The 16,562-nt window shown below is 42.2% G+C and overlaps 1 protein-coding gene across 5 annotated transcripts in view; it reads left to right on the top strand.

The window, feature by feature from the left end:
- Positions 1 to 16,562, top strand: part of spryd3 (SPRY domain containing 3) — a 63,827-nt gene that overhangs the window by 11,243 nt on the left and 36,022 nt on the right. For 4 of the 5 annotated variants that reach the window (XM_028581883.1, XM_028581881.1, XM_028581882.1 and 1 more), the window contains 4 exons: positions 40 to 115; positions 3,985 to 4,109; positions 4,840 to 4,975; positions 5,108 to 5,296. In XM_028581883.1, coding sequence (XP_028437684.1) covers positions 40 to 115; positions 3,985 to 4,109; positions 4,840 to 4,975; positions 5,108 to 5,296 — 526 coding nt within the window. The remainder of the gene's footprint in view (positions 1 to 39; positions 116 to 3,984; positions 4,110 to 4,839; positions 4,976 to 5,107; positions 5,297 to 16,562) is intronic. The other variant, XM_028581884.1, reaches the window with a different exon arrangement.

The raw sequence follows: 16,562 nt of genomic DNA on the forward strand, positions 1-16,562 counted from the left end.
GAAGTCACCTATTGTTAACCTGTAATTTCTTCTCTGTAGTTACCAAGGGAACTCCGAAGAGGTGGGTTGCTATGTGGCAGGCCACCCTTTATCGAAGGGAAATTGCTACTTTGAGGTAAGGCTCATTGACGGCGATGCTGCAAATCAGCATCTGACATTGTTATTGTAGCTGAGTTCTGATTTTGACTTGCAAGACCTGACCGTTCTCTAACTGTGTTGCTTTTTGTGCGTCTACTTTGTTTGGGTATATGGTAATCATTCAAAAACAAGAAGACTGTTTTGTCTTCTGCACAATCATTCATTTTGAAATGTTGGGGTGGGGTGGGGGATTATTCACAATATGATACGCTTACCACATACCATCTCCCCTGCGTGTGCCCAATATTGCTTTACCATCCAGCCAGCAATTTTATCCCCTGGAATCCCGTGGCTGACAATTTTCTTAACTTCATATTAAATCCTAAGCGCCCCCCTACAGTCCCAGTTCACCAGTGCAAAACCACTACCTCAAGAATGTCCGAGCTGCAGTGGAATGAGGGATAGGGTGTGGGTTAGGCGGTATCTTTTGAGCACAAAGATTATTATAACACACAGTGTTTTCAGCAGACAGGCAGACTGGCAGCAGGAGAAACTATTGGACATTTATTTAGCATTTATTTCTCTTTCAGGCCATTTTAATAGTTCCTATCCATACAGGAGAAAGGTAATTTGGTTATTTAGCACAGAGAAGTTGCGAGAGTTCAGTCATAAATTGGGTGCAGAGGGCTGCAGTGTGTAATTTATGAGCCAGCTTGTTTGTTGACGGTGCGCGTCAGAGCAGGCCTTGTGACGTGTGGTTATGAGAGGGCAGGTGAGGCAGTTTTTAGGCTTCAGGACATTGGGCTATACATTATGCTGTGAACCTGCGTCATACTGCCGAGCTGCAAATAGAGCCAGACAGGACCGTGCTGGAGCTGCTCCCCCCGCGACCCGACACCGGATAAGCGGACGAAGATGGATGGATGGAGGACCGTGCAGCATCAGTGTAAATTATTTTCTTCTTCCACCATTCTTTTCAGACTTCTTTCATTTTTTTTTTTTTTTTTTTTTTTTAAGAGAAGCCCCACTTTAGACATATGTTAAAACATTTCAGATCTGCTTCAGTGAGATTTTGAACAGGCCGACCATGTGATTTGACGTTATTTGTCGTGGCTGTGTGGTGTCCCAGATTTGTGCCAGATGTGATATTTCTCTTAAATGTGATTTCTTTTTTTCTTTTCTTTTTTAAACTCTCATCTGACCTCAGGATCACTCCCTCTACCTCCCTAGCGAGAACATCTTAACAATAACAACGTTTATATTCAAATAAGAATCCCATTTGCAGCCTGATAGATGACTCTGACATTTAAACGAGTGGATTTTAGTGTGGTCGTTACCCCAGAGTTTTATGCTACATTATTCTCCACTGTGTGACGCACATGCTGTCACTTTCCCAGATCTCTTGGCAAAATAAAAAAATTTGGGAGCGACTATTCTGATAAAGGTCAGGCTTCTGTCGACGTCTGCATCACTGCTGTCCTCGTGTTTCTCCTCGTTCTGCCTTTCGTAAAAGAATCCATTTACCCTCCGTCGCTGCTGCTGCTGCTGCTGCACTTTCTCCAGTTTTCATTATCCGTCTTCCTCAAGTCAAGCCCAACATCTGCAGCATTCCACGTGTTTTAATAGATTTATTCAAACAGAAATTCATATCAACATAACTAAACGACACATCAGCGAGCACATTCCTGCTCTTTTTTTTCTTTCTTTCTTTTTTTCCCATCTCACATGTATTTTAGCTTTTTTTTCAATCGTACAGACACAAATAGTATTTTAACAGTTGACATGTGGAAGTGATGACCTGCTAAGAAGTTAGTTATTTCACCAAGCAGGGGTATGGGAGTATTATCCTTTTTAAGTGCAAGACTGAAAAAGGAATCGGTCCTTGAATTTTTAGTCTGAGAAAACCAAGAAGTTTGGTATCCCATCACATGAGCTGTCATGCAGGGCCAGCAACTTTGGGGGGTCTGGGCTGAAGACGGAGGTAGAGAATGAGGTAGGCGGATAAGTGGGGAAGGGGAGAAAGACATGCAAGGAATGATACAGAGGCAGCGTATTTAGACGAGAGAGAGAGAAATAACCAGGAAAAGTCACTGAGAATGACAAAGGAAGGGAACAAATGCAGACTCGTTATTCTCCCGTGTTGGCCCCCCCCCCGATGCCACCGGGGCTCTGGAAGAGGGAGGTGTAGGGGTATAAAATGTTCATGCTACAATTATTGTGGCCAGAAATGTCACAGTAAACGGTATTATCATGGTAATCGTCAAAGTTTGCTGGAATTGCACCCACCCCATGATTGTCTTGGATTTAATTGAACCTAACAAACTGAACAGTGAGCTGCATTTTGCAGCTTTGTTAGACATCAGATATGCTAAAACACCAGAGGCAGCTGACTGAAATTCCCTTTAAATGCAGTGCAGTGGCTGTGTCTCTTCGAATGCGTGCACCCATTTAAGTGTTAACATGTTCTGATTTCTTTTGGATGTAAATAGTTGCGAAATAACCAACAAAAAAAATATCTTTTTATTTTCATTCCTTATATCAATATAAGGTAGTGTTTTGTTGCTGGTATTTTGGGGTTTCTGATCCAACCCACCTGTCTATAAGACTTTGTAGAGTGCAAGTGTTTCCTGCTGGGTGTTAACAGTTAAAAGGCTGAGCTTTAGAACATAATAGAGAGAGAGAGCCTGCGAAACAGTAGTATGGTGCTGTGTTCACGGTGCCCTCTGAAAACTGTGTTAATCACAGCAATGACTGCAATAGAAATAGCTGTCGGTATGCAGTAAAACCGGTACACCGGCACATCTCTACTCTGGACAGCTTAACATCCACACAGGGAGTCAGACTCTGGGCAGACAGAATGAGGGCTACAAAATGCAGAGATTTACTAGGGGGCTAGACTTTTCCTAAGTCTGGTTTTTCATTGAGGGTGAAGTTTCAAAAATATAAGACGTGTTTTGATTTCTGCTCTCTGCTGTAAATTCATGCATGTTTTTCTTTTAGAAATACCTTTTTAATTCAACCCACATACAGTGCTCAGCATAAGTAAATACACCCAGGCTAAAGTTGACTAAAAAGAGGAATACAAAAAAAAAAATCATCTTTTGGAAATTGATCTTAATGCCTTAATTAAAAAAATGAGGAAAAATACAAACCTTTTAAGGACACCATCTTTCTTTTGTGAATGAATAATGTATCGTAAATAAATAAATGTTCTTCCTTAAAATACAGGTAAGTAAGTACACCCCTATGTTAAATTCCCATAGAGGCAGGCAGATTTTTTATTTTTAAAGGCCACATAGCCCCACATCGTCACATACCCTTCACCATACCTAGAGATTGGCATGGGGTACTTTCCATAAAATCATCTCTCAATGCAAATCAAACCAGCTATTAGGCTAACTGAAATCAAACCATGCCAATCTCTAGGTATGGTGAAGGGTTTGTGATGATGGGGGGCTATTTTAATTCCAAAGGCCAAGGGAACTTTATCAGGATGCATTGTATCCTGGATCCATGACATAACTAGCCTTTTAATAATACAAATCTGCCTGCCTCTATGGGAATTTAACATAGGGGTGTACTGACTTACGCCCCCTGTATTTTAAGGAAGAACATTTATTTATTTACGATACATTATTCATTCCCAAAGAAAATCTGTGTCCTTAAAGGTTGGATTTTTCGTATTTTTTTTTCTTCTTTTCATTAAGGCATTAAGATCAATTTCCAAAAGATGATTTTTTTTTTTAGTCAACTTTAGCATGGGTGTATTTACTTATGCTGAGCACTGTACGAGCATAAGATCTATAAAGGCCTCCTCCAAGCGTGGCAGTCGTGCCACAGTTGCAGTTAGTGTGTGTGTGTGTGTGTGTGTGTGTGTGTGTGTTATGTGTGTTTATGTGTGTGTAGGTGACAATAGTGGACACAGGGGTGAGGGGGACCATTGCTGTGGGCCTGGTGCCTAAATTCTACAGGCTGGACCACCAGCCTGGCTGGCTGCCATATTCTGTAGCTTACCACGCTGACAACGGCAAGTAAGTCAAACCACAGTCAGATATTCACTACAGTACAGCATTGGTTTCTCACATGGTTTGAGAAAATGGATTGTGGCCTGTTGGTGCTGCATCCACACATAACTGCATCATCCCTATGTCATTCTCCTCAACCCTTCGTTTTTTTATTAGCATTTTTCTCTGCCTTAAAAGTTGCTGGTCACAGATATTGAATATATGTCATAATGGCTCTGAACTTTTTACACCTATTAATTATTTTGTCTATAGACTTATAGTAGTAGAAAGAAATAAAGTAGAAAATAGTGAAAAATGCAGATTGCAATTTCTCTTTTTTTTCTGACCAATAGTCCAAAACCCAAAGAAAGCAGCAAATGCTCATAATTGAGGAGCTGGAACCAGTGAGTGTTTTGCATTTTTGCTCTATAAATGACTATGATATGTTACTCTACTAATAGTAGGACCTATTCACATGAATGGAATAACATTGCCTGACTAAAATACAAGAACAAGAAACAAAATAAACAGAACTGGCTAAACGCACAACACAGCTGATGGGCTTTTGTACAGGTATCGTAAACTTGCAGGAGAGAACACAAGAAGGAAGCTTACCAATGACAGTTATTGCCGTCTACGAAGAGATCACTCTGTCACTTCACAAGCAAATCATTTGGAATGGTTATATATATTTTTTGTGTGCAGTCACTAGCTACATTTTATGTTATAAAGATTTCTATCTCTTCACTCTTCCTAGGTTATACAATGGCAACCCCGTGGGACAGCAGTTTGGGCCAAAGTGTGCGCGTAATGACCGCATTGGCTGTGGAATACACTCAGAAAATATTGAAGCAGGTCTTACAACAGTCTTTTTTACCAAAAATGGCAAGGAGGTAGGTGTTTTTTAAACACTGACATTCTGTAATGCTTTTATTTCAAACGTGCACTAGCAGAACTGTCTGTGTGTACAGTGTTGTCTCTTGTTTGTCCACCCATTGTTTCCTTACGTCCTTCTCCTGTTGCAGGTTGGTTCAGTGGAGGTTCCCGCGTCGGCAGAAGGGCTGTTCCCCGCCGTAGGGATGCACTCCATGGGGGAAGAGGTGAAGGTTGACCTGCAGGCTGAGTGGTTCCTAGAGGAGGATGACAGTATGATGATGGTGGACAGCCATGAAGATGACTGGGGGCGGCTTTACGACGTCAGGGTTAGCGGCACGGTAAGCAGTAGAAAGAAATAGAAAAATACATTTTTGGGGACATGAGAACAGAGGTCACTGTTCTGTGCAATGTGTAGCTTAGCTTAGCACAAAGATGGAAAGTTTGTGAACCATGTTGTTCGCAGCACTAAGCAGCTTCATTACCATACTGGTAGTCTATCTCAGCGACGTTCGATTTCTGGGATTGTTCCGGTGCAGTCGGTTACCTTCCTCTTTCTTTGTGTTGGCGTTCTAAACTCCGGTGGATTTCTGAGGACTATGGTTAACTGCTCCTCAGATCTCTGCACGGTAAATCCAGACAGCTAGCTAGACCATCTGGCCAAGAGTTTTCTGTCGCACGACTAAAACAACTTTTGAACGTGCACACGTTCCACCAGAACAAGTTCCTTCCCGAGGCTATTTTGCAGAAGCACCGCGGCTCCGTCAGGTGCATAGCGCCGCCCAAGACGATTGTGATTGGTTTAAAGAAATGCCAATAAACCAGAGCAAAAAAAAAAGCTAAGTTGTTGTACACAGAGCAACCCAGGATAATAGCACGGCAGGCTGTAAATGTTTACGAACTGAATCTTGTCTCAGAATTACCGAACTACAAACCGAACGGAAGACGGGTAATTAAAACGCAGGGAAGCATGACTCGTTTCTGTTTGCTGCTCCGAAAATCATCTAAATTACTTTGGAACCAAACGCTGACAGAGCCTCCTCTGCCGGCCTCCAGTGTGACTCTTAAAGTTGTCAGCAGCCCGGCAGGAGAGGTGCTCTGTGGTGCGCTAGGAATTTTTCTAACATAACTATGACCTGGATGCACGGCGAGGCGTTGCAGGTAAAACTAGGAGTTTAAGGTGGGGGTGGCTGCTGTGCGGGTGAGCCGAACTGTTCTGTGACTGGGTCGAGGCCGTGAATAATACATTGTAGGTTGAAGAGAAAGATCAGCATCCCGCCAGCGCTGGTGACTCAAAGTCAACTTGGGCAAATTCAGATTCAGGTACAGCCGTAGAATCTGTTGACTTTCTTTTAAATCAAGGGGAGACACTACAGGCAAAACATTATTTTTTCATGCGCTGGTCTTATTTGAGATAAATTTGCGCCATTTTGCTTCCATAACATGTCTTCTTTAAAACTTAGATTTCTCACTAAATTAACTAAAAGTTGGTATTGGACAGTGCCTAATTTGCATATTTAAACCTACAATTTTAGACAACTTGCAAAACAGAAAAAAATGATGTTTCCTACTCTAAGTAATCAACTGGGGAAATGTGATATATATTAGTTTACCCCATTCACCTGCTGTGTCTTATCTTCAGTCTTACAGTGCATTATCTTTTAAAGGCCATTTTCTCAAACTCTTCTCATATTTTGAGCCAGAAATCTCCACTTCACTAGCACGTAACTTCCACCAAACTTTGCACTTTTGATTCCTATCTATATTCTGAAGGTTTTTACAGAGGGGGTTTGTTCATACTGTATATCATTCAGAGCCTGATTCATACAACACTCTATCCTAAAAACATGCAATTTTTTTATGGCTGTTGGCAGTATTTTCCGATTTATGGAGTAATAAAAAGAGATTGCAAAATCCCCCGTTGTAAAAACCCTTGACTCTTTAATATGTCAACAAAATGAAACCACAATTTTGAACAAGAATTTTGAACTGGCTCCATCCAGTGTTCCGATTTCTGCTCTGGAAATGTATGCAAATGAGCACACTTAACAAGGCCCGTAAATCAATTTGGGTTCACAATACATTTTGGCCCACTTAGTTGTGCGCCAAACCAAATTACTAAACTGCAATTACGTGACATTCAAAGCAGAATATGTCAGATTTACCGACTCTGAGGCTTAGAAATTCCCCCAGAAGGAACTCTTTTGATGACTTTTGTATGGCTTCGTGTCAACAAAAAATGCGACAAAAAGCGTACAAAAATGTCGGGGGGAAAAAGCAACACATTTACAAAAAGGTGACAAATGTCTGAGAAAGCCACAAAAACGTTGGCAGAAAAGAGGAAAAAAAGCCATCAAAATGTTAAAAAAAACAAGTGACATGCAGTAACAAAAGCACGTCAATAAACTGTACATGTCCGGGCCTTGGTGTGATTCTCTTTTTCCAGTGTGGCCCCCTAGGGAAAATGAGTTTGACACCCCTGGTTTAGACGATAAAATATTAAAATATGAAAAACAACAATTTGCATTAGCAGAGCTTAAAGTGAATTGCTTACTGTAGCCAAACAAACTGCAAACCAGTCATTCGTCTGAAACCTAAAAGCAAACCGATACTTTCAGAAATGGTGAACATAATGGTGTAGCATACCAGCATATAAGTTCTTCATTACGTTCCCTTTTGTTGTGGAAAAAAAAAAAGAAAGTACATCACATACAGTATATGTAGTGTGTTTTCTAGCATATGTCTTTTGAATGGGGCAGATTATAGTGTGGCTTTTCTGTACTTTTGCGTGGTTGTTGCCTGTTCCCCGTGTTTTTGTGCTCTTACAAGATCCTTCAACTGCCTGTTCTTAAGCAAATCCTTCTTTGTTGACAACTGTACTTAATGCTTAAGCAAGAAAGGCTCAGTGATCTACTTTTCAGTAGCCGTGGCCATGTATTGTGATCTATCAAAGCCGTTTTCTTTGCAAACTGTCTGTGAGGTGCAGTTGCTGCTCGCTCTCTCTTTCTCTCTCTCTCACACAAAGTGAATGAAGGAATGTAAAGACTTAAGGGTATATAATTAAAGCATCACGCAGCAAGATAATGTACAGTGCTGAACTAAACGCTAAACTATAAATCGGTACGATTCCTTCACCAGAGGCATCTGTGGCAAACCCCAAATATAGTGACAGACATGGATGATTTTGGTCCCAAAGGCCAGTGGCTCCCAACTATTTTCCTTTTTAAAGGACCCCTTCTCCCTCATTGAGTAAACCGATGACCCCTGACATGTGACGTATTACCCAATATCACAAATTTGCCTCCAGGGAGCTTTACAATCTGTACAGCCATACGCCACCCTCTTATCTTTAGACCCTCGACTCACAGAGGAGGGATCCTCTTCCAGGACGGACAGACATGCAGTCGATGTCACACTTTGCGTTTACTGCAAATTAGCAAACGTTAGCATGTCGACGAGCTAAACTGGACATGGTAAACAGTATACCTGCCAAACATTAGCATTATATCATTTAGCTCAAAGCACTTCTGTGCCTGAGTTTTTTAACCCACATCTTCTGCAACGTTAACGCCTGCGGCCCCCCACTCTGGAGACATCTGGTAATGTTGCTGACCCCGTTGTAGTTTTAAAATCTCAGCGGTTGTATTGCAGTCCGGACGGGCAGAAATGGAGAACCTTTGGACACAATATCCACGTTTGCGTCCTAAATTGGGTCTTGTCGATCACGACGGGCCCTTCCCTGATTTGTCACAACCCCATCATGTGACCCGTTTCTGGAACAAAACTGACTGATCTGTCTGAATTCGCCTACATGTGCAAGAGCTTTTATTCAATCGATTTAAGATTAAGGCATACTTTATTAAAACCTACAGTAGTAGTGTGGATGTAGCCTTAGTCTGTCTTTGTTCAACAGTGATTAATACAGACTGATAGTGTTAAAATTACACCGTGGCTTTTGGAAGAGCCCTATTTGTCAGGGTAAGGGCGTGGGACGGTACTGTGCACATGCACACAGAAATGCGCCCACCTACGTGCAAAATATACTATCCATACATTTCGTACATAAGGTGCGCGCCCACACATGGATGGCCACGTCAGTAATAGACAGCATTGTAATTTTTAGACACAAATTATCAAAATAAACACACACTTTGACACTTTACTATTAGCCTATTCATTTATTTAAGGGAACCTAAATTTACAGGAAAATATGGGTAGAAAAACTGGCAACAAAAATGAGGATATTTTAGAGCTCCACCTAAATTTCTGAAATGAGGCTTTCAGGGGAGCCCAGCTCCTCGCAGCTTTCTGGATTTCGATCCCTGCTGACTGATATTTAGCCTCGTTGGCGGTAAGGTTATGGGGCTGACGCACCAAGGAGACGGCAAAGGACTAGTGGCGACGAAGCCAGACCCTCACATCTCCCGAACCTGCCAACGTACGCTTTTGCTCCTGCGTGAGAAGAAACAACTCGCCGCGACAGCAGACGGGGCGGCATTTAAAAAGGCAAACCGGATACATAAACCGTCGCTGCGATACGTACAACAAAACGGCGTCCGAATGCCCGAATCAGACCGCCGCAGCACGGAGCCTACGGTCCCTCCGCTTCCCTCTCCGCCGAGACGACAGCGGACACCGGAAGATGGGCCGACGGGTGGCCGATGATCCCCTTGGTGTGTCGGGGCCTTTTTAGAGGGTTAGGGGTAGGGCTGCTCGATTATGGGAAAAAATATAATCATGATTATTTTGGTCAATATTGAAATCACGATAACTTAACACGCTTGCTCGTTGACTTGACTGGAAAGATGTTGCAATTATTGAAATTAAAACCAGTGGAAAATGTTAAATAAATAAACAGTAAAAAAAAACATACAACTGTGAAATTTGCCTTAATACTTTTCTTATTGGAACTTAATTTTTTCATTCACAACACAAGAGAAAATAAGATTTTACTTGTAAAACATAATGAGCTAAATAATTGTTTTTCTCGATTATTCTGTTTTTGTGATCACTGGGAGCCAAAATCAATCGATTAATTGCACAGCCCTAGTTCAGGGGTTAGAGTTCAGGGCTGTTTTCTCAGACGCAGACTAAACTATGATTCAAAGTAGCCATCGTGAGCCACTCGAATGGAATTCATTGTTGGCAACAACTGTGTCATCACAATGCTGTATTCCCACCACTTTACAGTAGTACCTTTGTTCTTTGTGAAGGTGTGAGCTCTCATCGCATTCCCCCAAACTTCAAAACCACCAGACTACAGACAGGTCTCCGACACCAGAGCGATGCAGACCAGGCTGTGTGTAGGTCCCGAATGCGTTGAACATGTCTATCAACGGTAGCGCACACACACACACGCAATACAGAGGCTATCCTCTTTTCCTAAAGGCAAACGGGTCATAAAAGCGGAGCGCCGTGGGTGAGAGGGATGATTCAACCAGCTATTTTGCTCTCTGTCTTTCTGTCTGTCTCTCCCATCTGGCACGAACGACGTGTTGGTGGAGCCAAGTGCCTGGCAGTCCACCAGGTTGTAAAAATTCAATAAGTGGAATAACGGGACTCTAAGGAATCTTTTACTCTTTCTCATGTGGTGGGAGGTTTTCACAGCTGGGGTGCCGGCCTGCGTGGTCCGCCCGGCAGTCCAGCAGTGATTTCTTTTTCTTTTTCTTCCCCTTTCTTTTTGAGTTTTCTCCCATGCGACCATTGGCCCTTTTAGATCCATGATGTACAGTAGTCGTCGTTGTGAGGGTTTAAGCGGGTGATAATACTCAAACTGATAAGGCTGTCAAGTTTAGACAAGTGAGAGGATTAAGTGTAGACACTAAAGACGAGGAAGGGTGTGGGACAAGGGTAACAGTAGCTGCTTGAGAGAGAGAGAGAGAGAGAGAGAGAGAGAGAGAGAGAGAGAGAGAGAGAGAGAGAGAGAGAGAGAGAGAGAGAGAGAGACAGAGACAGAGACAGAGACAGAGACAGAGACAGAGACAGAGACAGAGAGAGAGGACTGTCTCAACTTTTCCAAGTGTCTACTTTGGATTTTCTTTTAAACAAAATTCTCCTCTTCTATCCTTGTTTCCTCTCCTATTTCTCATCTCTTCTCACCTTGTTTTCTCTCCTCTCCTTTATCCTAATCTAATCTCCTCTTTCCTTGTTTTCTCTCCTTTTGTGTTTTTAATCAATTCACTTCAATTTTATTTATAGTATCAATTCATAACAAGAGTTAACTCAAGACAATTTACAGATAGAGTAGGTCTAGACCACACTCTATAATTTACAAAGACTCAACAATTCCAGTAATTAATCTCCTCTTGTTTCCTGTCCTTCATCCTCATCTCCTCTCCTCTATTCTCAGCTACTATATCCTTGTTTCTTCTCCTCCCCTCCATCCTCATATCCTCTCCTTTGTCCTTGTTTCATCTCCTTCATCCCCATCTCCTCTCTTCTTTTCTTGTTTGCTCTTCTGCTCTCCTCTCCCCTTCCCTTGTGTCTTCTCCGGTATCATTCTCTCCTCTCCTCTCCCCTCCTCTCCTCTCCTCCTAATGTTTGCCATCCATCCAAACAAAACTTCTATGGATTTCAGTAACATTGTACTTGCCCATAGTCGTGAGTTCTATTTTAAGGGCCATGGAAATATTTTTCGTCCTTTCTCACATGTGCGGCTATGCAACAGATATTTCCAGTCTTGGTGGTTTCCGATGATTTACTGATCTATCGTTGGGCTGCCATAGACGAATTACACCTCTCTGGCTCCTCGGCTGTTTGTCTCAACTAACATCACCTGACAAACATTTGGTCAAAACAGGGAAGTAGTTTATACATGTTGCTATTTGGTAAGTGTGGATAATAACTGTTCCATATGATAGCTGTCCTTGCTGATTGCTAGGGGGGGTGACGGAAAAGATTGCAGCAAGATAGATTACTTTTCTAACTGGTTTGCTTTTGATGAGGCAGTTCTGAAAAGCCGCAGAATGCACAGTGTACAATGGTGATGGTAGTGACTTGTCTGCAGCAAAGTCTTTGCCTTTGTGAACTGCTTAGATTACAGTTGGGTGGGTTGGGGGAGGGGGGGTTCTGCCCACTATAATCGCACCTACCTCGCCAAATATACCCCCCTCTTGCTTCTGTTCTATCTACTAAAGTGTCTTATCTGTTCTATAACTCTCTCTTTCCATTTCTTGTCATCTAATATTGCATTTCCATCATTAATCTTTGCGGTCCTTGAAACCCCTCTGATAAAGTTACTATAAAAAGAAAATGTTCCTTTTCAGGGAGGCAACTTTTTTTTCACTATAGGCCTCTTTCAATTTTTTTTGATAATCCTTTTATTTTGCTACGCTCTTTGTTCCTTTTCAACATTTGAATTACTCATCTGAAGGCCATTTGTTCAGGGTAATGAATACTCTGGCCTCATGGTTCTACTTGAGTGGAAAACTGAAGTAAATGGAGTGAATTTTAATTTGATGGCTGTGCCCTTGTTGGCTCTGTTTGCCTATAAAGAGTTTCCCTGGAAGCTTTGATATGTGATGAAAGCAGGTTTGTCATTATGTAAAATGTAAACATGAACTTCTGATGCCTGCCAAAGCAGCAGCTATCCCCAATTTATTAACTCTGCCAAATAGCGACACACCTTTTAAAAAAAGGAGGTTTATCTCTGCAGTGTGATGACAAGGCTTGAAATACTTTTTTTCGGTTTACATCAGTATCTGAAAAGGTTTTATTGCCACAATAAGTACAAACACACATATTAAACATTAATAAGAAATAAACCATAAATACAGAAAAACAAATATAGACATACAAAATAACTGTTGCATAAGAAAAAAGAGGCTGAATGGGTTGAGTGTAGAATTTGCAATGAATATGTAGTATATAGTTACATGCACTGGTGCATGTAACTTTTAAAATGACATACACAATTTATTTTATTTATTTTTACCACTATTTGGTGTACGTGTCCCTCTTTACCTCTCGTGTACCTCTCCTTTTCTTCTTAAATCTGTACATTTATGAAGTTGAAAACACTTTTAAGATCTTCTATTGCACTTACAGAAATTATGTAGAGCTCAGAGTTTACTCCCCACCCATTAAAACCGTTTAGAAAGTGCTTTACAGCGACCAAAACTAGAACAATTAGAGCTTTAAATGGTACACTAACGGTACCTCAAGGCTGTGTGTGATCACAAGTACAACAGCCCCCACCCGACCACGCCCAACAGGTTCAACAGACTTTTACCTTTCGACCAATAGAGGTTAGTTTAGTTACTAATTTACTCATAAAAGAGGAAAGAAAATCATTTGAATCACTTGAAATATGGCAGGCCCAATTTTTTTAATATTATTTTTTGGGCATTTTAGGACAGCTGAAGACATGAAAGAGGGGGAATGACATGCAGCAAAAAGGAGTAAACCTCTATATATGGGCGCCTGCTCTACCAGGTGAGCTACCCAGGCGCCCAGAGGGCCCTATTTTAACTATCTCAGTGCACGGCGTGAGACGCCTGGCTCAGGTGCGTTCAGGGCATGTATGAATCCACTTTTGCAAGAACAAAGGGTCAGTGGGCATGGTTCAAAAGGGTTGTACTTAGTGTATTAATTAATCATAGGTGTGTTTTGGGCGTAACATGCAATAAACCAATCAGAGGGTCATCTCCCATTCCCTTTAAAAGCCAGGCGCGTTTGGACCTTGGCGCATTGCTGTTATGATGGCGGATTTGCTAAGCAGGAAGGACAGATTTTCACAAGAAACTAGGTTTGGGCGATGTCCCCTAAATTGGCAGTTGACGATGTTTACAGTAAAATGTCGTGATGGTCATTTTTTACATAAATATTTGTTTCTACTACTATGGGCTAACAATTAACATAGAAACAATCTGACATACATTTAAATGCCCTCTGTAAATAGACAGTATTAAATGCTGGCGCTGGTAGGGGCAGTAAATAACAACTTGACCTACTTTCACTTAACTACAGTGCCGTAAAGTCTAGACTCAATCAGATGTCCGTGATCTGCTTAACAACAGTAAAGTGGAACGTTTGCCTTTAACAGAGCAACAGTAATAACCTAATATACCATTACTGAGTTTATACTACATTCTCGGTTATATTAGCACTGAATAACGCATTCAATAAACAGAAACCCAACTCTGCACATGAACAGATGCAGTATTAGCTCACACATTAAATAGCACCCTCATGAATTAGCCTACTGTTGCTAACGTACATTCATAAATCCTACATAACCTCGTCATCAGACTTACTTATTCATGCACGCACACAGTAGTATCCACAAAGTTAGTCCAATGAGGGGATAAAGGAAAGTGTGATAGCGTTCCACGTTAACGCTTTTTTCTCTCTCGCTCAAGACCGCGGTGTCCAAGCCGAGGCGCAGAGCATGGTTACCGCATGCTGCTACGTTACTAGTCCAGGTAGCGTTTGTCTGACAGGGTGGGGGGGGCATGGCATCACGATGGTGGCTCTCCATCGTGATGCCGGTCAACCATCGTCCATCGGCACAACCCTACAAGAAACCGATCTGCTTGTGCATGAAGTGAAAGCGCGCAAGCATATCATATAATGGTATTTCACATTGTAATTTTATTGTTAATCGTGTGTGAGTGTGTGAGTGAGTGAGTGAATCTTGGCATATTTTACTAATGTGCTGTTAAAATAACAATGAAATGCCTGTTATTGACATCAGGTCACATTCCGCTTCCTCAAGATACCGATATGCCAAGAACGCACCTGAACACACCTCCCTGTAGGGCCAGGTGTCAGGGGCGCACAGCTGGGCGCAGGTACATTTGCTATTTAAAGTGCTCATATTATGCTTTTTTGCTTTTCCCCTTTCCTTTATTGTGTTATATATCTTTTTGTGCACGTTATAGGTTTAGCCCAAAGTCCACCCCAAAGGGACTTACCATCTCCAACAGAAATCACTGTTCCCAAACTGCTCCAAACAGCTCTATTGTAGTCCAGCCTTTACTTCAGAGACAAACGTGGTCACTTTGGAACACACGTCATAATGCTCGCCTAGCTGCTAGCATGGTACACCCTCATACTCTGCAACTGACTGGCTAGTAGTACTTACTGCGCATGTGCGACTCCCAACAAAGATGGAACAGAAGTGAGATGCCTCACTCTGTAGCTAAAACGGAGCGCTCAACACACAGGGTGAAAAGAGGAGCTGCAGAAATGTGCAGTACAACAAATATATGGTAACCTTAAACCACATAAACCTATTCTGGTACAACCTCTAAATATAATTATGAACCTGAAAATGAGCATAATATGAGCACTTTAAATGACGCGGGCGCTGGACGGGAAATTGACAACTGCGTCGGTCTTAAACTAGCAAAGACACTTGCGTCGGGCTTTGCTTTGCTTTGCGCTGCGCTGCGCCGGGTGAAAGATAGGGCCCAAAAGCTGCAGTTTGGATCCTGAGCTCTTCTGACATCTCGAGGCACTTAACGCTGTTCATTAAGATTCGATTCATCGGTTGGATTTAGTTTTCAAGTTTTCTGCTTAACACCAATCAACGAAATGTTCCTTTACAAGTGATCTGACTTCTCGACTTGTATAAGAGTACCTCATCGCGCTCACCTTGAGGGATTTCTTTTCTCTACCTTTTGTCATGACTGTCAGCTGAAGGTGTCTTTAGACAAACACACCACGTTTTATAAAAATCCACATGCCACCATGCTCCTGCCCTGCTGTTTTCCTCGAGAGGAGACATTTGGCCGGCTCTCCACTGCGTACGTGCGGCTCAGTGCGAACACGAGCCTCCAATCCTATTCCTCCTGTTGTCACAGCAGTCGCTTTGCCCACCAACTTAATCCCCTCTGCTGCAGATGAGCAGGCCGACAAGTTAAGTGGACAGCACCCGAGTCTGCAGTTTTAGTTTTCCCAAGTGTACCGGTGCTCCCTCGCAGCCCGTATCCCACGTTCACTCCCTCCTCCTCCTCTCCACCACTCCCCCCTATGTAGAGATTAAAACTTATCAAAATATATGTAGGTTACCCTCTGACACATTTTTCGTGCTGTAAAGGTGCCCGGACGTTTTTCTTTTTTTTTTTTTTTTTTTTTAAACTTGGCTCCACATTGCAGTGTCCTCTCCAGGGCATCTCCGCACCAATTATTGTCAAGTAATAATCATCATTGTACTTTTTCCATCAGCAAGAGCCAGCTGTAGTACCAACGCCCCTCTAAGGTTGCCTGCTTCCTTCCTTCCTTCCTCTGGGAACAATAGTCAAGAATCCCAACATGACACTGCTCTTGGATGAGAGTTCACAACTTTCCCATCATGTTGTTATGGTTGCATCCTCCTAGGCCTAGTGGTGGCATAATCCCGGTTTTCTTCCATTTCTCTGAACTGAGCTGCGTGAGAAAAGAGGAAACTATGAATGACTTAAAGCAAGGAAAGTCAATGGACTAAGTGGATGCCAGCTGGTTGTGGCAGAGACAAGATCACCGGAGTGAAGCCTGATTTCTAGACTCTGCAGGAGTCCTACCGGGATTTAAAGTTGAGCGCCAGGTTTCACCAACATTAGATCCATGTATTGTACATGATCTGCAGGCCCAAAAGGAATCTGCAGATTTTTTTTTTTTGTATCC

The sequence above is a fragment of the Perca flavescens genome, chromosome 7 (assembly GCF_004354835.1).
Source record: "Perca flavescens isolate YP-PL-M2 chromosome 7, PFLA_1.0, whole genome shotgun sequence".
Lineage (NCBI taxonomy): Eukaryota > Metazoa > Chordata > Actinopteri > Perciformes > Percidae > Perca > Perca flavescens.